General features: G+C 38.2%; 1 protein-coding gene across 1 annotated transcript in view; it reads right to left on the bottom strand.

Moving 5' to 3' along the window:
• The window catches only part of itgav (integrin, alpha V), an 83,979-nt gene extending 62,804 nt beyond the window's left edge, over window positions 1–21,175 (bottom strand). Inside the window, exons 1-2 of the mRNA XM_038295624.1 lie at window positions 20,592–21,175; window positions 9,776–9,906 (exon numbers count right to left, since the gene is read on the bottom strand). Coding sequence (XP_038151552.1) covers window positions 9,776–9,906; window positions 20,592–20,758 — 298 coding nt within the window. The 5' untranslated portion in view covers window positions 20,759–21,175. The remainder of the gene's footprint in view (window positions 1–9,775; window positions 9,907–20,591) is intronic.
• Window positions 21,176–24,042: the final 2,867 nt, after the last annotated feature.

Here is a 24,042-nt window from a genome sequence, read left to right as displayed (position 1 = left end):
CCAACAAACAGGGCACCGATACCATTTTAAGAGCCAAAAGTTTATTTAACTAAGGTAGGCAGCAGCTTAACAAAGCCATGATGGCAATTATTTTACTACAGTATGCAGTTCTTCATATATATACACACACACACATCAATTTCACACAGACGGTATCGGTATGATATCGGACAACACTGCACAGCCAGGTACCAGTATCGGGGCCAAAAAATGGCATTGGTGCAACAATAATGAATACAACTCAGACATAAACAGTGTCTTTATATGACAAAGTTCTTTAACTGATTTACAACTTATTTTAGATTTTAAATAACACTACGATATATATTAATAGTTTCTCAAGAATGGCCCATGGAAGTATTACTTGAGAATTTTTACTGCATAAGAATAAAGATGATGCCCTAAAAACAACTGAGAGACTTTAAACCCAGATTTATGTTAGAGAGGCTGCTTTAAATAGCCAGAACAATACAAACCCTAAGACTCCGCAGACATGCATCATGATCAGATGAGTCACATCTGAGGGAATGTCTAAAAAATATATAAGATAACAAAAAAACAGCACGAACAAAAGCCTGTGGTGAATGGTGTAGAGTTGGTCAAAATAGAAAAGACGACCACTGAGTCAGAGTCATGCCAAGCTCACACGCACAAGTTCTCATCTCGCTATATACAGTGAGGATCCTGTGTTTGGATTTTCAGTCATTTTCAGCCCTTTCTATGGCCTAAAGGCTGATTTATACTTGGAAACCAGGTCGTCTGCATGGGTGTCACAGTGAACAAAAAGATGTCCCTGCTCCCTCCGCAGACACTCTACTGCACCTCTCTGTAGGTGAGCGCAGACAGGAGGCAAACTCGTAAAGTTTGAACAGCTAGAAGAGCGAGAATGCTGGGACCCTTTTTCCACCTGGATCCCTGCTATTTTTCATTGTCATGTCCCTCCGTTGTTGGACAAACTTGCCCCACTTCCTCACCGCCTCGGCCGTATCTAGACCCACAGTGTATAGAGCAGACCATGCTCAAAATTGACCATAAATCAAAAATGTCTGCGTGAAGCTCACTGCAACACACTGCTGTAAGAGAAAAACCAGCCCTTAACTGTGACCCTACCTCTAAAACCATTACCAGTACATACCTCACCTTAAACCTGAACAAAACTCAATTCACACCTTCATGCCAAAACCTGACCTCTGGAGATCAAGAACATATTTCCACCTAAAAACAACCAGACCTCAGTTTGCTGGTAAAATAGAAAAAAGGTCTCATCTGATTGCCAAACAGCAACACAGTTTCCAGTTACTTCTGTCATTCCAGTGAAGCTTTGGCCAGCCATCAAGCAGCTCAGATCAACAACAAAGACCTCTTTGTGAAAAAAAAGCACACACAAACACACCTACACAACTAGGGCAATCTGCAACAGTATTATGGCCAGAGCCAACATCAACCAGCGTCTCTGAATTCTGATACAGCCTCAGAGGTTTGCTTAAAGGCACTAAAGCAATGCTGATTGCCAAATCCATAGGCTGAGAGCTGAATGCAGCTACAATATAGACATCCTCTTTAAACAGCCTGCTTCACAACTTATACTTAATGAGGCCGTGGAAGACAGATTTACCTTTTATGGGCATAACACGGCTGGAACTGAGCGCCGCATGAGGCCGAGCGCTCCACAGGTGCTTGAGCCAGTCTCTTAAAAGCACATATATCTAACCCACTGATATTTGGGCAAACAAGAAGATCATTAAAGGAAAACAATCATTACATATTTACTGTTGAGCGACTTTATGTTTGAGTTCTGTGCTTTAGCCATTAGATAAATCTACTAATATAACTTTTTAACAAAGTGCCAGAGTAGAACAGGCGATAGAAAGCAAATCCTCCTTTAAAAATAAACTTTGGGCTGTCTGATAGTAAACTGCTAAGTTTAATCACAAAAAGGAAATGTGCAAATGATCATTACAGTAGATAATAGAAATTTACCAGCTATGCAACAAAATGGACATAGAAAAAAACAAACTTGATCAGATATTCAGCCGATGTTTCTTCTTTGCCTTTTTTGGCTACAAAAATTTGATTAAGTAGCCTGGTAAACCAGATTAAATGTGAGATTAAATGTGTAATTTAGTCTGGCCCCAATGAATGACACATCAGAAGATTATTTATGAGAACAACTCTTTCTAAACCATGTCTTTGCCTATTGGCCAACGCTCTGACCAATGAGTGCAACTGACTGTGACGTAGTTAGCGACACAGAAAGCTGGTGGGGGAGTGTAAACAAACAGCCTGTAGAGCTTAGAGCCTCTTCCTGCTCACGTTTCAATGAAAACCCCAAGTCTAATCCTTACAAAACTGATTTCAAAGCCATGTCAAACGGGAACTGTTCAATAGTTGTTGCCATATTCCTGGTTATGTTTTCTCCAGCGTTGCACAGCTTTGTTTTTGCCGCCTCAAAACCCCGCCTGATTTGTATCCAGAAATTTAAAACACATTTATGCATTGTGATTGGCCAGTTCCAGGGCCTGCGGCATTGATTGAGGCTAGAACAACTCGCAGGGAAAAAATTATTTTGGCCTACACTAGAGATTAAGGCAATAAGTGATTGATTTGTTCCCACTTTGGACAACAACAGACCCTGGAATGGTTGAATCCACTAAAGCAAAGTTAATTTTATCCTTTTCGGTTTCGAAGACGTCTGCTGTCATGCAATGTTGAAAACCTTCCTAAAAACTAAAAAGGTTTCTTTATACTACTTTATAAATAATAGATTGCTGTATGTAGCTATGGCTAACTATGCTAATCAATAAAATAGGATGATAAAGACTGTCCACAATGTAAAAATTGTAAAAATCAGCTTGTCTTTTTCTCTTTTATGTTGCTAGCCTTTAGCCAAGGAGAAGAAAATAAACAAGTTAAATATCACTACAGAGGGAACAGTTTCTTTTTTCTAGTCTTTTTCCTGTAAGTGATGGTACATTTATTTTGAAAGACGTAGAAAAAAGCTTGTGATGTAAAAAAGATTGGTACTTCTTTAGAGAAATAAATAACATAAAAAATTATGATTAGTATTTCTTAATGTAAAACCTGAAAAAAATGACATCTTCAAATAAATTGTAGATTTACACAAATCTGTAATTGATACAAAAATAGTATTTCTGCAGCTTGCTTCTCAGGATTATACAGTTTCTATTATAGATACTTCATTATCATTTCTAGATTTACTGTAACCATCAACATGGTATGAAGCTAAGAAAATAAAACAACCTCTAACTTGTTATCGCTAACCTAGTGATTAAAGCAGATCACTTTGAGCGAAAACCCTTAGCCACATAACATTTTTAACGGGTTGGCCAGGCAGTATTATTTTAGACAGAAAGAGCTTTGAATTAAACCCACATGTATTTATTTTATTACCCAAAAATAATGGCAAAAAAAAAAATGTGTCAAAACTAGATTATAAGCTAGATGGAGCAAGATCTGAGTTTCTAAACATTCCATGAACAGATAAGAAATCTAACCGACTTCGATCAAGAAAAACTGGTCTGACTGTGATCTCTGGCTGATTATTTGATGCATTTTTATGCTCCAGTTTATTCCCCAAAGAAACTCACACTAAATTCTCATCTATTGAAATGTAACGTGGAGCCTTTAATGCTGAATATTTATCTCTTTTTTAAAAGAACTTGAAGCTTGTTTTTTTTTTTTTTTTCCAGCATCACAGATTGAACAGTTATACAGTGAGGAAAACAAGTAATTGAACACCCTGCTATTTTGCTTAGTCCTCGACGAGGGTGACCCGGGTTCGAATCCGCCCTGTAGTCCTCTGCCACATGTCTCATACCCCCTTATTTGTCAGCCTACTGTCCATAAAAAGGAGCCACTAGTGCTGTAAAAACTAAAAAAAACAGTAGACTCAGTCATTCAACAATACATTTTTAAGCGTGATTTTTTTTTTGTTTTCTTTGGTTGGACCTACGGCTTAAGCCCACGAAAAAAAAATATATTTATTTTTTTAAGTGTCTTTACAGACGCCTCTGACTGTTATTTAAACACAACAAATACAACATTAAATTGAAAAAATAAAATAAAATAGGTAAATTCTCTCCCCCAGTAAAGATTTGCACTTTGCGTAAAAAAAAATAAATAAATAAACAATCCCCGTCCCACTTTTCAGCCTGTCAGATTTTGCGGATTTAGATAAAAAAAATTAGCTAAGGGTGGCTGTGGCCCACCCCGGCCCCGACATAGCGCCCCTGCTCAGCCTCAGATTGCTCCCTGGGCGCTGCAAGCTGTTTGCTGTTCGATTAGGGATTGATTGGCCACAGAAAACAAATTTCTTTATAATCTACATCGTCTATGACTAATAAAGTTGGTTTTCCTTATCCTATCAGTGTTACTACTACATAGCCGGCTTACATTATCAGCACCACAACATTTCACAACTACAGAACATTTTCAATAGAACCTATGCCTTAGTGCAGCTTCAGGGCGTTCGATAAACACCAGATATTAGTCATAGAACTGCACTTACTTTTGGTTTATTTACTCCTTCATCAATCACCATTTCCAGCTTTTTAAATTATTAGTGAAACCTTAACTCAAAAGAACATCAAGTCGATTTGTCTGTTATTCAGTCACAATTACACCTACAAGTTATTCTAAGCATGTAGATAATGAGGCAGTAGTGTCTGTTTAGTGGACCTAGAGGGGGCGGGGCTCCACCGTTTTAGAGTGTGGTGCGTTTGTTCCTTCCAGCTTCAGTTTTGCTGAGGTCTGCCACAGAATACCAACCAGACTCAGCTCCACACAATAGCTCCCCGTCCCACCAACTTACAGCAGTCTCTCTCTCTCTCTGGGCCTGAAAACGCCTCCTCTGTGCTCCAGCAGCTCCAACGCTTCCCTGTTTTAAACAGAGCTTTTCAAAGCTATTCTTTACTTTTAGAGCCAATCTGATTTTTAACTTGGATGTATACGGCTTTTTACAAGCAAAATCTCATTCTAAGTCTCAACGTCTTTGCCTCTAATTTAATCTGTTTACATGTTCTTCACTTGTCGGAACAAAATCAAACCCTAAACACATTTTACGACATAAAACTTGGCTCTGGTAAAACGTCAGCCTGATTAAAGACGCCGGTTAAACATCACAGCCCTGAATGTGTTCAATAGAGCCGGAAGTAGGGATGGAAACAAATGATTTACAATAAATTTTCAATTAATTAATAATAATGTCTGTTCACAAAGATTATATTTCAGTGTTTATATGGTACCACTGCTGTTCATTCCTAAGAGAAGCCTCACTGGCATTTTTATGTGCATGAGTCGATGACGGTCTGAAAGGTTCACGTTTTCATTTCGCCTTTTCTACAAACGTGTGAAAATAAGGAGGTAAGTGTATCTTTTTTAAAACGCATTTTCAGCGGCCGTTATGTTCATTTAAACTAAGTGCATCCGCGTGATTTCAGTGTATTTTTTACATTTTTTTATTAAAATTTCAACTTTATGGTGAAAACAGAGCCCTAAAGGAAGGAGGCCAGATGTCAGTCAAAAGGGCAGCTAACTGAACAACTGTCTGAATTTGAACTCATGGATGGCCACCTATGTTTAACAATGCTGGTGAGAAACATGCAGTATTTGTAAGACAAGTAATTCCATAAGGGAGGCAAGGTAAAGTAGAAACATAAATTGATCCAGAGTGCGATTTCGGTTGATTTACACCATTTAATGGCAATAAGGATGCAGAATGACTTATGTGGTTCTTTTTGTAAATATAAAAACTAGATAAACTCCTTAGAGGAAAAGTTGCACTCATATTCAGAATTCAAACTTTTAAATATGAAATTATTACATACTGTTCAATAAATGATAAGCGTTTCTAAATAAGAGCAATTTTCTTTTTATGTGCTTTATTGGAGGCGTCCATGTTTGTCAAAGAACACTACTGCTACTTTCCAGTTTATGACATCAGGGTGCGGTATCGGCTGTTGAGCAAGTCCCAGTGCTGTATCTGGTGTTTGTCACAACGCGCTATTATCCAAGTCGTCTTGAAAATGTTGGCTACATATTACGTGTTTTTTCTCTGGCCAGAAGTTTCATGGCAAATCCTCCCTCTTCAAGTTGGCAATCCAATAACGAACGCGTCCGTGGAGGATCAGGTTTCGGAAAGGTGAAATAACTATTTTTTTTGTCCCACTTTTACCTAATGTATTATAACATCCAACTGCCATGCACATTGTCAGTTTCACTATAGCTCTGGTGAATTTCAATGGTGAAGTCCTCTGGAAATCTTCAATAATTGTTGATGATTGCAGATGTGTCTTGTAGTTCCCATCGATTTTGTCTGTAAAGCAGGGAGAACCACCTAAATAGAGCACATTTAACCCGCGGTTTAAAGCAGCTGCTTGCAGCACCAAGTCTCTCTTAGCACTAAATTCTGGAGTACGCTAAAAACAGAGCTACAAAACAGTTATTCTCCACTTCATTTAAATTAATTAGTAAAGTCTGACAGTATATCAGAGCGACATACCCTATCTGTTATCATTTTACAATACAAGTTAGAAGTGTTTTTTAACATAATTTATTCATCTTTTTTAATTCAGTAACTCAATGCGTTCCTGTTTTGTTATATTTTCTAAATGTTTGGTTTAGTATAATACAGTTTAAGAGAACTTTTTGCTTTTTTAATTCAGTAAATATCGAATACAGCTGACACAAAAAACATGTTAAAATATAATGATGTATGTAATTTAAATCCAGCATATTGTAAATATAAATATTTAGTTCCTTATGTTAATGGAAAGATCCTCTTTTTATGAGAGAAAACAAAGGTTTTTATAAAATGGTTACTGATCAATTATTTGTTAGTTGATCGGTAAGATTGACCAACTTTAGATGAATTTGTTTATGGTGTTAGGATTATTTTTATTGATGATGTGTGAGTCTGTGTAAACACAGAACTCTCCTTTATAATGGATAACTTGGATCCATAACCATAAGATTGTTTAAAATGAAGGCTGGAAATGTATTGAAATATTAAAGATTTTTTATTTTTTTACATTTAATTAAAAGTTGTTCTAACAGCAAGGAGGGAAAATGAAGATACACAAGTTAAAACATATTTGTCAGTCATAGAAAGACCAATGCGAATGTAAAAGTCAGAAGGTGATTGCTTCACAGATTCCTCTGAGGGAACATTTTAAGAGGCAAACAAGACTGAGCTAGTTTCTCTTTTCTTATGCCTTCTGGTTATTGCAATTCTGAATGCTGGTTTTCTCTGAAGTTTAAGTTTTTTCTTAGTACTAATTCCTCCTGGAAGACAACAAACGTGGCCATAAACAGATCTAGATGGATCATTTAAGCCGCACCAAGCAGCTGTTTCGCAGTTCCGTCAACAGTCGTTTAGAAATACGGTACAGTTTGATCTGGGGATCAAATGTGTTTGGAAATCATACCTGCAACAGATCATGAGGTGATTATCAGAGCTAGACCATAAGGTGAGGCAACACAGCCACACTCTGAGACATGAGGCTCTCCATCTTCCCCTCATCCACACAAAGATGTTTGAACCTGGATGGGCTTAATCTCCCACAAACATCTACAATCTGTTTCAACTTCTCTGTTTATCTCTATCTGATGCTCTGCCTCACAGCAGGAAGGAAAGAATAAGCAGAAAGATCTCAGGGCTGATAAGCTTAAGAGATGAAGGTCTGAAAATTAGAGGACGTTCTAAAAGTCTGTTTAAAGGAATTTGCTGTTTGTTTGTTTTTTACATCTTCTAAAGATAATATTAGAGGCAGGAAAGAAGGTCAACTATTTCACAACTATTAAAGCTTTCCAAAGCAAAGAAAGGATGTAGGGATGGCAGAAATGGCCCCCGGGCCCAAACACAGATGTTTGATGAATATGGATTTATAGTTGGAGTAAAATGACAAAAAAATCAATAAATCTTAAAGTGAAATCTTTTTAATAATTAGGCTATTTCTTAAAATGATCAATTAGTTTTTAATCTAAACCAAAATGTTCAGCCAAATCTTTTTCAATGAATCTATAAAAGTTTGCTAAATATGGCAAGCATTTTCAGACAAATACACAGATGTGGTTCTCATGGCAGCAAAACGACTTAAAGCTACAGTGTGTAATAATTACAGGGATATACAGTCAGAAATGTAATGTATTATACATAACTATGTTATTTATCATCATCTACGAGCTCAGCCTCTTAACCTTAATATTTGCGTCGCCTTAGAATTTGTTATTTATAATTACATAGGAGCGGGTCTCGCAGCCATGGAGGCAGACATCTTTGAACTACGGCAGCGCAGAGCCAACAAACTAGCGATTACGAGATCGCCCATTACGCTCGAAAGTAACTACGGCAAGTTGAGAGAGACGGACGTTGTGGAAGACATTTTGTTCCGTAACGCTCGCCGTACTGTTGGGGGGGCGATGTTCATGTTGCTGCGGTCTGCAGTCTGAACATTAGATGTCGCTGAAAATTACACACTGTAGCTTTAATATTTCTCTAGATTAGTAAAAAGGACCTTGAAATTATAAGTAAACTTAATGCCATTCTTGTAGAAAAGAAGCAGTCTGTTTGCTAAAAAAAAAAAAGGAAAATAAAATAAATGCTGCATGCATAATTTATGACAGAGCAGGTAAAAATATATTCACTTAATGACTGACTTTATGATTTTAATTTGCTGAAAAACACTAAATAGGAAGATCTTCGACGTGCGGTACAAGACAAACTAAAACTCAATATAAGGGCTTTAAAGCTCATCACTGTGGTACTATATACACAGATCCTGCTTCTCCTGCCCTAAACAAGTCTTCTGTCTTCTTTGAGGAAAGATGAGCTGATTTAAATTTGAACCAAATAAGATTAAAAATAAGTATTTGATTTTAGAGAGAAAGTAGCTTTGAATTAAACCCACATATATTTACTTTATTACCCCAAAAAGTGGCATCAAAGAGTGTAAAACTAGATGGTGCAAGACCTGAGTTTCTAAGCATTTCATGAACAGATAAGAGGTTTAACCAGCAGCGATCGAGATAAACTCATCCGACTGCGATCCCTGGCTGATTATTTGGTGCATCAGTTATTCGTCACAGAAACTCACACTAAACTCTGATTATTCAAATCTAACTCGGAGCCTTAAATGCAAAATATTTATCAGCACTTTTAAAGACCTTGAAGCTTGTGTTTTTTCCCAGCATCACAGATTGAACGGCTATAATTCCTGTTTAACCGTGCTGACTATAAACAGAACCTATCAAACTCCGTTACACTCCTAGAACTTTGAATTTGTACAATCAACACAATAAAAAGAAAACATTAGCCAATTAAAAGTAATATCTGCTACTTGGAGAGACTGGGAGGGAAAGTTGCCTCCACAGATGAGGCTGCATTCCTACTTTTTAATACATTCCTGAATGTGTCCTGACATGAGGCTGCAGCAGAATGCTGAGCTGAACCATTATTAGCCCATCAGTTACATGCTAACACTGTAAGGCTGAAAGCTGCCACAGGAAATACTCTAGATACAGACCCCTGTTTGATAAGACCAAAGTAAGGCTGTTTTTTACGATTCCATCTCCTTCACAGAGAAACATTTCCTCACTGCTGCTATGAACCCAGTACTCCCAGCTCCTGCAGTGAGGAGCCCAGCTTTAAAGACTGTGTTAAGGAAAACATCAGCAGGGTTTACAAGCTGCCTGCCAGCTGAGGACACGTCGCTCTCTGCCTGCAGTCCCGGCTGTGTGTTATGGAGCTTCTGGTTACCTGTGTTGTCAAACTGCAGCTGCTGGCAGTTGGAGGAGCTCCTCCAGGGACAGCTGTACACCGCTCCCCTCTCCACCACACTGCTGGAGGACGACGTGTTGGCTCGAGGCGCTCCAATGAGAACGTCAGATCTGCAGAGGGAAGAGAAGGTCATCAGAAAGCTGCTGAGAACGGGAAACGGCCTCAAACGTCCAGGCCACAGATAACCAAACTGATAGGGAGATTAAAAGTCCTTAACCAAGAATCAGGTCACAGTCAGGAGTTGTTTTATGTACATTTCAGTACTTTGACCTGCAATAGTTCCTGCACCAAGATCATAGCAACTAAAGTATCCTTCAGACACCCAGAAACCTGTCCTTCATACCAACGTTTGGACCATAATTTTTCCTAAAAGCGCTGTTTACAGCAACATGCAGCAGAAGATGCTCTGACCAAATCAATCAAGATTTTTTGGCCAATGTAGGCTGAAATGATGTATCGCTAACGATGCAAATCTGAACACATCGTCACCATCATGATCTTATATCAAATATGTCGCTTTTTTGACAGAGAAATCATCATAATTTATAAAATACCTATTTAGAAATGACTGGAGGAGTAATTCCTTTTCTGATTCTATTCCTATGAGATGCAAACATTTCAGTCAGATTCAGAACAACATAAATTCCATGAAGAGCAATTCATTGCAGACGAGTGTGTGCTACCAACTTTCACACACACTGGATCAGATATAGAAAAAAAGACAATTCAAATTGAGAACAGCAGAAGGTATAAACGGTTTAGAATACCATTGGTTTGTAACATAGGCATCTAAGAACGCTGGCCTGAAGTCACTGAACTAAAACAAGTCAATAAACATGCCTCTGATCCAAGTTTATCATCTGACCCATTGTCTTTTTAAAGGGGAACGCCGTTTTTTTTTTTTCATTGGGCCCTTTCATCCGCGGTTAAATTTTTTTATATTTATATATTTTTTTAAGAACAAAGTGGCGCGTGTATGATGTCATCCGCGCGTGCCAGACTAGAGTTGTGACAGGCAGCCCGAGTCACCTTCTATTCATTCAGCTAGCTAATCTGAATCGTTCAATTCCATTTTGAGAGTGAGATCATCTGTGGTAGCAGCAGTAGACATCTTCCATCCAGTTCAGAGGACAGGAAGAATGAATAGTAGCCGACGCGCGTGGATGACGTCATACACACTCCGCTTTGTTTAAAAAAATATATAAATATAAAAAATATAACTGCAACCGTCAAATATGTCTAAAAAAATTCCTGACTACGCGTCGGACGGTCGCAAACCCGCACAGACCTCAAGTGGAAGTGCGCAGACAAAAAGCAGCTGTGATTGGTCCTTAATATGCCTTTCCAGCTGTCTGTGTGGTCGTCCTTCTCAATTCGTTGCCAGGGTGCGCCATTTTTGAAAACAGAGGAAGCGAGTTCTCGAATAGGCTCCCCCCTGGCGCTTTGAGGGGAAACTGCTGTGCGTCCCTTAAAATTCCAGACCGACGGTGTAGAAGCATCCCAGCAAAACTGGTTCAAAACCAGACCCAAGCGACATTTGATGTGTGCGGATGCAGAAGTCTTATCTGCTTTTAGTGACCCCGATCTGTTTGAGGAACATCCATAACTCTGGAGCCCACTTTAACACGTGGCTCAGGATTTATTCTCTCACTGATAAACAACCAAACTAGCAGATAAAAAACAGGTGAGAAGGCTTTAATGTGGCAGCAAATAGCAAACTCTAAGAATCATCTTGCTCTTCTTCACTTTAAATGACACTGGCTTTCTGCTGGTTACCTCCATGTCAAAAGTCTGCAACAAATTCTTTAGTCTTTAGTAAATCAGAGACTTTAAAAAAGTGTGTTTGCTGGTTGGCACCTCTTCAGCAGATGTGAGTATAAAAACTGAATGTCAGAGCTGAGAGCACACAGCCCTGCAGGGATCCAGTATTGGACACATGGGTATCTGACATTTTTTTTTCCATTTACTGGATTCTGCCTGTTGAAAAGCAGAAGCTTATCTGGGAGGTAAAAATATGTAGAAAGCTTTAGAGGTGAAACATGAGGTTGAATTTTTTAAAAGCAGATAAAAAGTCCAATAAAATAAATTAAAAAATTAAAAAATAAAAATGATCAACGCTTAAGATTTTTGAATATCCTTCAGCCCTGCCCTGCCTTTCCCTGTCCCTTGTGTTATTCTTTAATTAATCAGCTCTCTGTAAATCTTGTAAAAACAAAAGCAGCTCAGTGAAACCTAGCGAGCCGCTGGCTGCATGCAGAGAGCACCGATTTCATCTGTGTTCAGAACAGCAGGCCTTTGTTCACAGCAGCTTGGTTTAATTGTGGATTTGCTTTCAGGAAGCCGTCCAGTAAGATGCACCAAAAACTAACCTGTTTTTTTTTTTTCCTGGGGCAGCGATTCATGTAGCTGTGTTAAAAGGATTTCAACTGACAACAGGAAAACAAATGGATCAACAGACTGATTCGTAAAAAGCTTAAAATCCAAAAGTTCTTCCTTTCTGCTTCAGGGTTTAAGAGGGAAAGCAGCTGCAGGATGCTGCCAGATAAAACACTTTTGATAAAATGATCATCAGCAGAGCGACCTGTTTTAGAAAAGCACTGGAGCATGAAAGACAGCAGCGGTGACCTTAGAGAGCCAATCACTGCTGCCTATCAATACAGATTTATATTCAGTCAAAAACCACTGAAGTCCATCGTTGCATGAAGCAGTCCACACTGAAGCCGTTTGCTGCTAAAAGATAATAACTCATTCCTACACTCTACAGACCTTAGTTAGGATCTTATCTGCTCAAAATAAAGAACAGCGCCTCCTTTATTTAACCAACAAAACAACAACCTAACTTTGCTTTAGCAGGACCCAGACATGTACTGGGATTTTATCAATTTCTAAGCCCCTAGTTCACACTGGTTGCAATCAAAGGCTTTCTGATTAATTATTATTTTTCATGTCTTTGTTTTATACTTTGTTTTAATCTCTATTTTTAGTCAACTTAAGTGTTTTGTTTATATTTACCATTAAAAGATAGTGTGAACTAGGGTTGTCACGATACTAAACTTTTCAACTCGATGCCGATACTAAGGAAAATATTCGATACTCGATACCATTTTCGATACCACGAGGATAAAAACAAAGACTCCAAAATTCTACAGAAATATTTTCATTAATAAATAAAATACAAGAAATAAATATAATAAACAATAAGTAAAATAATATTTTGAGGTTGTATGTTTACAAATAAAAAAGTCTGAAACTGAAAAGTGCACAGAATTATTCAATCACACAGTGTCAGAAAGTGCATTGTCCTCTATTCTGCACTTTAGATGAATGACTGCTTAGGTGCCACTGGTGGTGGCACTGTATCGATACTTTTAAAAACGAGTATTGTATCCGGATAAAACGTTTCAGTATCGATACTTTTTTGAGTATCGATACTTTTGACAACTCCAGTGTGAACATAAGGAATGTGTGCAATAAGTAAACAAGGCAGGAATTAAGTCAAGAAAGTCAACAACCCCCAGTGAAGGTGGCAGAGAAAGGGAAAGTTGAAGATCAAGTGTGAAAACGTGTGAACACTTTTAGAAGCCAAGAGGATTAAAACAAAAGTAGCACTCTGGCTACAATACGAATGTTAGCGCTGACTTATGCTGGAGCTAAAGCTACCAAAGCTGCCATGCTCAGTGTTTTCCACAGTAGTTTAGGAGAGTGAGGATCTCCCATCTCTGGGGTTTTATTGTGTGTGTACATTTTCAAGCCCATCATATCTCTTTGGTGTATTTTGTATACAAACACACTCTGGTAGATAAGAACTTACAAAAATAGATAATACAAATATTTTCTATTTAATCCATCCATCTTCACCTGCTTATTCCGTCAGGGTCGCAGTGAGGCCGGTACCCATCACCAGCAGTCTATGGGCGAGAGGCGGATAACACCCTGGACAGGTCGCCAGTCTGTCACAGGGCAACACAGAGACATAAAGCCATGTAAACAAAAGAAGAATCTAGAGAAGCCAATAAACCTAACAGTCATGCTTTAGGACTGAGGGACGAAGCCAGAGTACCAAGAGAGAACCCACGCCTTAGCTCCAAGAAGACAGACCCCGGGCCGGGAAATGAACCAGGAACCTTCTTAGTCCAAAGCAACAGTGCTACCCTCTGCACCACTGTTGTGCCTCAATTTAATCCAGAAAAACAAAAACTAATTTGCTTTTTTTTTTTTTTTACTAATTACTGAACATGCAAACAATTATGAATTAACTTTTTACAAACTTGGGAAATTTATAATTTATTTAAAGCAAAAAAAAATATAAAATCTGGATATTCAGAATCTATTTACAAGTTTGCAATGAGGCTCTGAACCTTTTTCTGGCCTTTCCAAAAACTCCCTGACTTTATCCGATTTCCTACTGGATCACAGAGCAGCAGAAGCATCTGGCGGCTCATCCCTCCTGGCAGTGCCGAGTGAAACAACGCTCAGCTTCCCCGGTTACCCCACTTTCTAACAGTCTCCGTAAAATACTTGTCAAACCCACCGTAAATAAATAAAATCCCTTGATGTGTCCCTGACCTGTCCACACCTGTAAAATCAGTTGTTTGGCTTCTTTATTTTTATTCTTTTCTGTTTTTACGCACAAAGATGCAGCAGCATCCACCTGCTAGTTGATAAAAAGCTGATTAATGATCAAGGATCAGAACAGGGTAACAGGCTTAATGCTTTTTAAGGTGAGGGGGGTCATCAGTGATCAGATATGACTCAACCGCTCGCTCTTTATGTCCGCAAGGAGCTGTCGGACGTAGTAAACAGGAAATATAATTTTAAGATGCCAGGTTAAATGTTTGCTATTTAACAGTAGATTTCCACAGAAAGAAACCCGCCTCCTACCGGATCCCTGTTTCCAGAATCACAATTTCATACTTTCTGAGGGGCAAGCAGACATATCATTGTCCGGACCTCGCTTCTCGGATGTTGTAAGTCATATAGCGCACCAATAAATGGGCATAAAACATTTGAACGAACTCCACATCTACTGGAACAATGCTATTTGGAAAGATGAGACAAAAGTAGAGATGTTTTGCCATAACCAAAGGTTCTGTGTTTGGGAAAAAGAGCATTTGAATTACATGAAAGAGCCTCTGTCCAAAGGCTGAAGCTTGAGCCGGATGAGGCCTGAAATAAAGGCCTATCTGTGAGACATATTTTCAAATATTAGCTTAATACACAATAAGCATGTCAGAACCGGACTGAAAAGCATGACAGCAATTAGCTCAAACCTAATTACTCTGGTCCAGAATTTTGTGTTATGGATGAAAATAACAAAATACAAGCAACTGATGGCTGTGTGTTATCTCCCTATTTCACAACCTTTGTTAGATTCCTCTGTATAAAACCCAAATCAAACAAAAGGAATCACCTCAGCACAGCTTTAGACTCCCTCCGTGGTAAAATTCTAGAGTAATAACGTCAAGATTTTGCTTTCTTGACTTGAGAGTTAACCTAAAAAGGATCAGGGTGAGAAGAACAAGCTTCACACCAGGAGCCGTGTTTCTTTTCCTGTATCTTTTCTTTGGTCTCCCGAATGTTAAAGGAATGTGTTGTTGGTGATAAAAAGTTGGGCTCTGTAACTTTATATGGGAAGGTCAAATTATTGGCATAACACTGTAACAGAACATAAAACACACTTCAGGCCTCTAAAATACTCCGAGAGCAACTTGGTGTGAAGCAAAATAGAAAATATTTCAAGGTTTCAAATCCGTAATGAAAAAAAGCCATGAGGGAATAAATGAGGCAATGTGAGAAGCGATATTCAGAGCGATGATCCGCTGGCCTCACCCTCATTTAGTGGAAACACAGTCCTCTAGTAATACTTCATTTCTCTGTAAAGCCGTAAATATTCCAAGTACGCTGCTTTGAATCATAATGTAGAAAATCTCTTGAAGAAAAAGGCAGAAATCTTATTTTTTTTTCCACTTTTCTTCACATTTCAACCTCAAACTTTAATTCCTATGTTTGGATGTTAGAGGACTGACCAACCCCAGGTATTAAGTACAAAGTAAAGCAAATATTTAGTTATAAAGAAGTGTATCTATGTAAAACTTTGGTGGAATCAATAGTTTTATCTTGACTACTGCTCCATAATTTGGGCAACAACTACAGAAAATAACCTGAACAAATTACAGGCTGCACTAAATAAAGTAGCTTGGCTTGTTCTATATGGAGGACCAACTCTGCCACATTTAAAAATAAATACAGAAATAAATAAATGCTCAATAAATAAATAAGCATAAAATTAATTGCCACCAAAAATACAATAAACAAATAAATGCAAGTAGAAATTAAATTATCCAGTGAGACATAAATGTATATAACTCTTTTAATTAGCTTCTTTATTTATTTTCCTTCGTAATATTTAATTTATTTATTTTTTTGTCCTTTATAATCTTCAACTTTATTTTTTAACTACTTATATTTTTAAGTATTTATTTATGTGCGTGTTATAATATTTTTGTCTGTTTATTCTTCCTTTGTAGTTTTTTACCTTAGTTTTTTCTTCGCCGCTATTTATTTCTGTCTGCCCTTTTTACATTTCTGGGCAGACAGAAATAAATAGTTGCGAAGAAAAAACTAAGGTAAAAAAAAATACAAAGGAAGAATAAACAGACAAAAATATTATGGCTGCTTGTAAGGAGCCGAATCAAATATTCTTTAATTAAATTCTTTAAACATGTAATTATTTCAAAAGCACCTGAAAGTTGTTAGTTTCATTGTTACTCAGCCTTGATGTAATATCTGTAAAAATGTTAAGAGTGATCCGAGCAATTTCCATCAATTTAGCCGCCTCGGCAGCTTCAGCTTCAGTAAACATTAACCCTCATACTGGATTCTCAGTGTAGTTCAAGTCTTTATCATCTTTTTTTTTCACACTGCATCTTGAACATCATTATTTTCACACTTTACTTGAAGATGCTTACTAGCTTAGTCCCAGTAGGCTACTTCCTTGTTTACCCCATTGCAGAAAGGGCTTTATTTACTAAAGAAATTAGCAAAAACAAAGCATGACAAACAAAAAATTATACACCAGCGTGAAAGCGGTTATCCTTCAGAAAAACTATGGGTGGAACCAGAAGGAGTTACTGGTGTAGAAAAGGGGAAAAGGGGATAAAGGGATTAATGGAAATCCACCTTTAAATCAAATCTATTGCTGGTGCTCCTTTAGTATGCATTTCTACCAATAAGTCAACAATAGACCCCAAAAATAAGTACAATTATATTCTATCATCATGTTCCTAAAAAAAAGGAAAATCAGTAAAGCGAGGAAAAAAGAACCCATGTTTTTCACACAGTTAATCTATATGAAATATAATTTAGTTAGTTAGTAGGACTGCACACTTTTAAACTCAAGGAGGGTTTTCCTGTAAGATGTGAAAGTGGTTTTTAGTTTTTATTTTTCCAACTATTATATAATTGTTCGGCTGCATCATATTAAGGTATGGACGTCAGATTAAATAGAACTTAATAAAGGGAATGCAAACAGAGTGGAACCACACAGGTTCATACAATCTTTGATTCCTTTGGGTATTTTTATTATAATTTTTTTTTATCTGAACATCAGACAGCTCAGATTTTGTTAACTTTTTATATTTATACAGAAATACAACTGTGTTGCTACTGAGACGACATTTTTATATTTATTTTTTAACAGAGTTCTGAAACAAATAATTTTGCAAGTTAGCTGTCCAAAATAACCCTACTTTTTGTTTTTCCTTAACAATATGATCACATTAAAATGTAACCAGAAGTCAAAAGGAATCCCTTTATGTTAAAAAGACAGTGAAGCTAAAGCAACAAAGATTCTCCACAGCAGAAAGACATTCCTACACCCTCTGATCTGCCAAACAGCTGACTGGAGTAAAACTGTTAATAACAACCTGGAGAAACAATAGAGGGAGAGAATAACTGAGAATAAAACTGTCTGTCAGACTCCTAGTCTGAGCTCAAAGGCACAAATAATACAGATTAAATAGACTGGCCCAGTTTCCTACTGACTGATTATCTGCAGGATTCAGTAAATAAACGATCTTGGCTGGTGGAGCCTTTTTCTAAATCTTAACCCAAATGTAAAATCCTACTGAACTTTACAGCCTAAACCTGTGATGAATATAAGAGTTATAATTAGTGTTGCACCGATACAGATACCAGTATCGGATGGGGCCCCGATCCAGCACTAAAATGTTGGTATGGGTATCGGCGAGTGCCAACAAATAGGGCACAGATACCATTTTGAGGGCCAGAAGTTTATTCAACTATTGTCACCCATTCAAATTCTACTGGATTCACAGGCGTAACTTTTTGAAGGACTAGTGAGGACATGTCCGCCACAATAAACTCCCCTTTTTTCCCCTTTATTTCATTTAGCCAAAGGTAACAGAGGTTGGATGAACTGTGCTCAGAACGTTTTCAGTCTGTTTTTATTTTCCTCTCTCGCGCTGCTCCTGTGTCCCACCTCTCAGTAAAACATCATTGGATCTCTCGCTTTGAGACATCTAATTTTATTTTGTAGAGTCCCTGGAATCTTATTTTGAAAGTCTAGCAGGGTTGTGTGTTGAGGAAAGGGTGAGACCCAACACTAGCTACGTTTACATGGACACAACTAATCGGATTGAAGGCCTGATCAGATCAAAAATGTTTCATGTAAACATGTCAGACTGAAGATTCTAATCCGATTCGGTCCGATCGGATCTAAATATAATTCCGAATGAGAGAGGTGGTTTTTGCCGATCGCCATTCCCATTGGCGTCCATGTAAACACCCATTCGGATCTTAAGAGTAAAATAATCTTCACTGCGCATGTGTGCGACGTCAGCGTGACGTTTTTCCGCCTTGTCAACAACAGGAAACCACCGGTCGCTCTCGCTCTCGCTGTGAACAACATGGCGGGGGGAGTCTAGGAACGCCGACTTATACACTCAAGTTCATTTAAAGCTGCAGGAAGCAGGAATTTATCCTCCTCCTCTTCCTCTTTTCTCTCTCCACAGCCCACTCGCTCTCCCACGCCGGTTCAATCGCTCATTCTCTACATTTTCTCTCGTACATTTCGCTGCCAAGCGCTTTTTTCCTCCTCTCTCCTTTTTTCTTTCCGCTCGCTCCGAGCGCATCGTTTGTCAGGCCTCCCAAAAACCAGACGCAGAGAGAACTGCCAAGTTTGGCAGGAAGTTCTGCGCATGCTTAAAAGATTTAATCTGATCCAACGCTTGGTACATGTATACACACGTCATGATCGGATCATTTCATTTAGTGTCCATGTAAACGGAGATTTTGAATTTCCGATCAACCAAGGTTTGGATCGGATCGGGGAAATTTTGCGCATGTAAACGTAGCTATTGATATTTGATGAATTTCCAATTCTTTCATTAAAGTATCGATACTAAAAAAAGTATTGATACTAAAACATTGTATCTGGAGACGTTACTCATTTTTAAAAGTATCGATACTGCGCTACCACCAGTGGTACCTAAACAATCATTCGTCTAGAGTGCAGAATAGAGGAAAAATCTATTCAATTCAGTTTATTTCTATAGCGCCAATTCACAACACGTCATCTCAAGGCACTTTATAGTTCACCAGATCATACAGTCAAATTGATTCAAAGTTTTCTATGTAAGGAAAACCAGTTGATTGCATCGACTCATTGACTCGAAGGCAATCCCTCACACTAAGCATGCTTGCAGCGACAGTGGGGAGGAAAAACTCCCTTTTAACAGGAAGAAACCTCCAGCAGAACCAGGCTCAGTGTGAGCGGCCATCTGCCGAGGCCGACTGGGGTTCAAGGAGACAGAAGCAGAGACACAAAAATCAGCTATAAAAGGCGACCCCTTTAGTTAAAATGCATTGCAAATGCATGAATTAAAATTGCTGAACATGGTGTGATTGAATAATTCTGTGCACTTTTCAGTTTCAGATTTTTTTGTACAAGTGCCGCTGCTGATAATTATTTTTGTTTGGCTAAATTGCAGCTAATTGGCAACAGATTGTAAGTTTATACAAATTAGTATTATAATGCAGGAAGCTTGAGAAGAACATAGTTTGTTCTTCTTTACTAGTTAAAAAAAGCTTTGTTTTCTCAGAGGACCATGACTCCCAGTTACAGGTAAAAATTAACATGTTTTCTTATTGATCAGATAGAGTCAGACTGTAGAGCTTCAACATATTTGGAATTTTTGTTTCTGGCATCATTATATTAGTAAAGAGGTTTATAAATCTTTTTAAACAGCACAGAGAGAAGCGGGGAGAGCTGCAGATTTAAAGGTGAAACAGGTTTACTGGGATATGGAATAAAATATATCTCCAAGTTTACATGAAAAAAATATTCTAAGCTATATTTAAAATGTAGCATATTGATATTTTTCTGGATGGAATTGAAATTGTACATTCTAGGGATGCATAAGATATCGATTTTGGCATCAGAAATAACTGTTATTCATCATTTTTGTATAATTTTATGTTTTTTATAAATATAAATATCAGTGCATTAATGTATTATAACAGATGGTATCGGCCGATCCTGCACAGTCAGGTATTGGTATCCGTACCGGGGCCAAAAAAAAGGCATCGGGGCAACGCTGGTTATAATCATTTATTCCAGGTGTTTTAAAGAGGAAAACATCCTTTCATGCTAAAGAGGGAGCTTGTTGAATTCAGACAATGACTAGTAAGGCTAGTTAGCACTTTTCTACCAATTATTGTGAACATGTCTCTATAGAGTAGCTGGGTTATTAAATAGGAGAGCATAAACTCTTACTTTAGGTTAGTGGGGGATTTAAAGAAGTCCACTGAAAAGCCAAAGTAGCTTCTTTCTGGTCCGGAGTACACGAAGGGTTTATCCACATCCAGGTTGAAGGAGGCTCCGCGGTGGAAGCTCCAACACGCCAGGAAGAGCAGCCCGACAGCTGTCCGTCCTGCAGCCATGGCCGCCGCTGCCGATGCCGCTGGAGATCCCCGGGGCTTCACCCGGGAAAACACCGACCCAACGGAGGCTAGCTCTCACCCTGATAGTTACTCCGAGGAGCCGTGGCGTCAGTCCAACAGCAGAGAGGCTTTCAGCTCAGGGGAAATCTGTCCCTGCGGTCTCCAGAGAACGAGTGGTTTCTAAATGAAGCAGCTTCTGTGTCTCTGGATGATCCGCTGAGCCTCAGACAGCGAACGAAGCGAGGCGAGAGGACGGCAGGTAGACCCGGTCCGCTCCTGGTCTCCCCTCGGAAGGTTTTCACTTTGTTTCTGAGTGATAAACGGAACAGAAAGCCGGAACCAACTCCTAAAATGGGTCAGAGCAGCACCGCTTCAGTACGAGGAATCAGTGGGAATGTGACATGTTCAATCAAGTTCAGTCAGTTACCCTTAAAATCCCAGGTAACGACTTCCGCTGGTCTCATTTCAAAATAAAAGCACCTCAAAAGTTAGATTTCCCACTTGTGGGGAAAACATTAAAATCTTGGTATTAGATGATGAAATTGTAGACAAGTTGTGCTGTTTTGAATTGATGTTATTAATCACAAACATTTTGAAATAAGCGTTTCTTAAGAACTTGTGTTTCTTGACTCACTGGCATGCCTGCGTTGTCAAATAAACAAAGAAAATAAAAAAGGATTAGATTGGTTGCTGGGCGGTGCACTGGCAACTAGCAGCTGAGGGTTTAGAGAAGTATAAAAGTAAAACAATAAAATGCATGGGCGGTTCTAGACAGGGGCTAATGGGGGCAAGTGTCCCTGTAGATCATATCCTGGCCCCTGTTATGGCCCCTGTACTTAAGACATAACACTCAAAGAAGTTCAAATGATGATATGCGCTGGAACAGACATGGTTACTAATAGGTCCTTTGGATTTATTCTTTTTTTTTTTCTTTACAAATTTTGTTTCACTAATTATTTAAAAAAATACAATAAAGTTATTCAGGACCCCAGTTTTCATCTGCTAAACATTTTTTTTTTTCAAAAGAAATAAAAAGAAAGATTCACATTTTTACAGCTGAATTTATCCGTTTTTCTTCTGTTCTAATTCATATTTGATAGAAAATGGTAATTTTAACTTAAATTAAGTCAAAAATATGTAACATTCCTAAGTTGACCCAATACGACATAGAATTCTTTTCAAAATATGCATTAGAAAACACAATTAAACAATAATCTCAAAACTGGAATTCCATTAAGTCAAGTTGGATGTTATTCCTAGATGACTTCAGAAATAGATTAACCAAAGCATAAAGAGTCTGTCTGTCTGTCTGTCTGTCTGTCTGTCTGTCTGTCTGTCTGTCTGTCTGTCTGTCTGTCTGTCATTAATAACATTAATAGACATTAATAGGGATTAATATTGAAACCAGGCCCACACCATAACAGTCCCCTCTACAAACCTGCATATGGATGTGTGTGCATGTTGTTTGTCCTGCATGTCTCTAATGTAAGTTGTTTTGTGCCTGTTAACGTTTACCGCTCCTCTCGTCCAATGACTGCTGGTAATAACCATCGAAATCCCTACAACAATTGTTACTGTAAAGGCAACGGATAGTTGTGTGTTAACTAATTGACTTTATTTTGAAGGCCGAATGTTTTGGTGAGCTTCTCCCCATCTGCCTATGTTCAACTTCACATATGAGATTGTTGATAGACAACAGGAAGTTTGTTATTGAGCATCAGACAGAAAAAGTCCACAGTTCTTTAAGAAACACACAGACATCAGAAGAGAGAAGCCATTTCTCTCATCTCATCCTGCAGCCCCAGTTCAGTGGAGGTTATAAGCTGTGATGATCTCTGCTACCTAGAATAGAATACAAATGCATATAATCTGTTGTAAGATTTGTGTAAAACTGATGAAAAAAATCAATCAAATTGTGACTTGAAAACATGACTTTGGATAACTGAACTAAAACTAATGCTTTACTGTGCTCTTTCCCGAAGCCTGTTTTTGTGTCCATCTACGATAACTTTGAAGGCCACGTCTCTTTAACCTCGGAGTAATTATATTACTGTTGATATTAGATCGGTCTGTAAACAAGCAATCTGATTTGATATAAAGTAAGACATTTTGACCAAATATCCTTCTTTTTGTTGACAGTTTAGAAACAATGTTAAAAATGGATAGATATCTTCTTTTATATACACACACAGGATATTTCTATAGTGTATAAAAATATAATGTCTAGAAACTGTTAATGTGGCAACTTCTATGCTAGAAAAAAAGTACTTACAAAATGTGATTGATTAAAGTCAAGGATAACAGAAAAACTATTTTTAAAAGGGTTAGAGTAACATGGGTGGGTGCAGGGGCGGATTTAGGAAATTTGGGGCCCTAGGCAAAGACAGGCAGGGGGCCCCCTGAGAAGAAAACACATAAAACAGACCCATTCTACAGATAGAGAAATGTTAATAGAATAGACATCCATTATTTGTTCTAGGTTTTGTCCCTCTCGTCCCTTTTTCCTCTATTTATCAGCGTTCTGATGGCATTTTAGCCAAAGGATTTTTATCAAAAACATAATTAATGTGCACAAATAAGGATTAGTTGTATTAACCATACATGGAAACAGAGTTTTATGGGGCCCCCAGGAACTTGGGGCCCTAGGCATCTGCCTAGTATTGCCTAATGGTAAATCCCCCCCTGGGTGGGTGAGAATCCTGAAATAAGTAGCTTATTTTCAAAATTATCCATTCCTCCACTGCAATCTTTTATTCATTTTCTGCTAGTTTATCATGAAAAAATAAGACGGAGCCAAACTCAAGAAGGCTTAGAACTGGAAATAGACTCTAATTACAGCAAATAAAAATAAATAAATCATGGAGATGATTGTATGTCTCTGATTTACTGGTTCAAAGAAAATCAAAAAGTGACTAAAGAGTCACCAGTTGTCATTTATTTAATGATATGTTTACAGTTACAGTCACAGTTAAAATGTGACCTTTAAAGGCACACTATGCAACATTTTTCAGTTAATTAATGTGTTCCATATCGTTTTGGATGATTAAATGAGTCGTTTCAGGTTGAACAAAGGTATTCTCGGCCGCCCTGGTGGTCTGTGTGGGAAATACTGCACTTGCAATTGCAGGAGCACCGACCCGCACCCACAGGCTCAGAAGTCTCGTGAGAGTCAGTCTTGCTTTACGGCGAGAACTGCTACACGCCCCCAGTTAAAAGCATGCTCGTTGCTAGCACAGTGGCGATCTTTGTGCAGTTATGCTACGTTCACGCAGCAAAAGCAGCAA

Source organism: Cyprinodon tularosa, unplaced genomic scaffold (genome assembly GCF_016077235.1).
Source record: "Cyprinodon tularosa strain WSP-4 unplaced genomic scaffold, ASM1607723v1 ctg357, whole genome shotgun sequence".
In the NCBI taxonomy this organism is placed as follows: Eukaryota; Metazoa; Chordata; class Actinopteri; order Cyprinodontiformes; family Cyprinodontidae; genus Cyprinodon; species Cyprinodon tularosa.
Note: the sequence above shows the minus strand (reverse complement) of the source record. Positions and strands in the feature narration are given on the sequence as shown.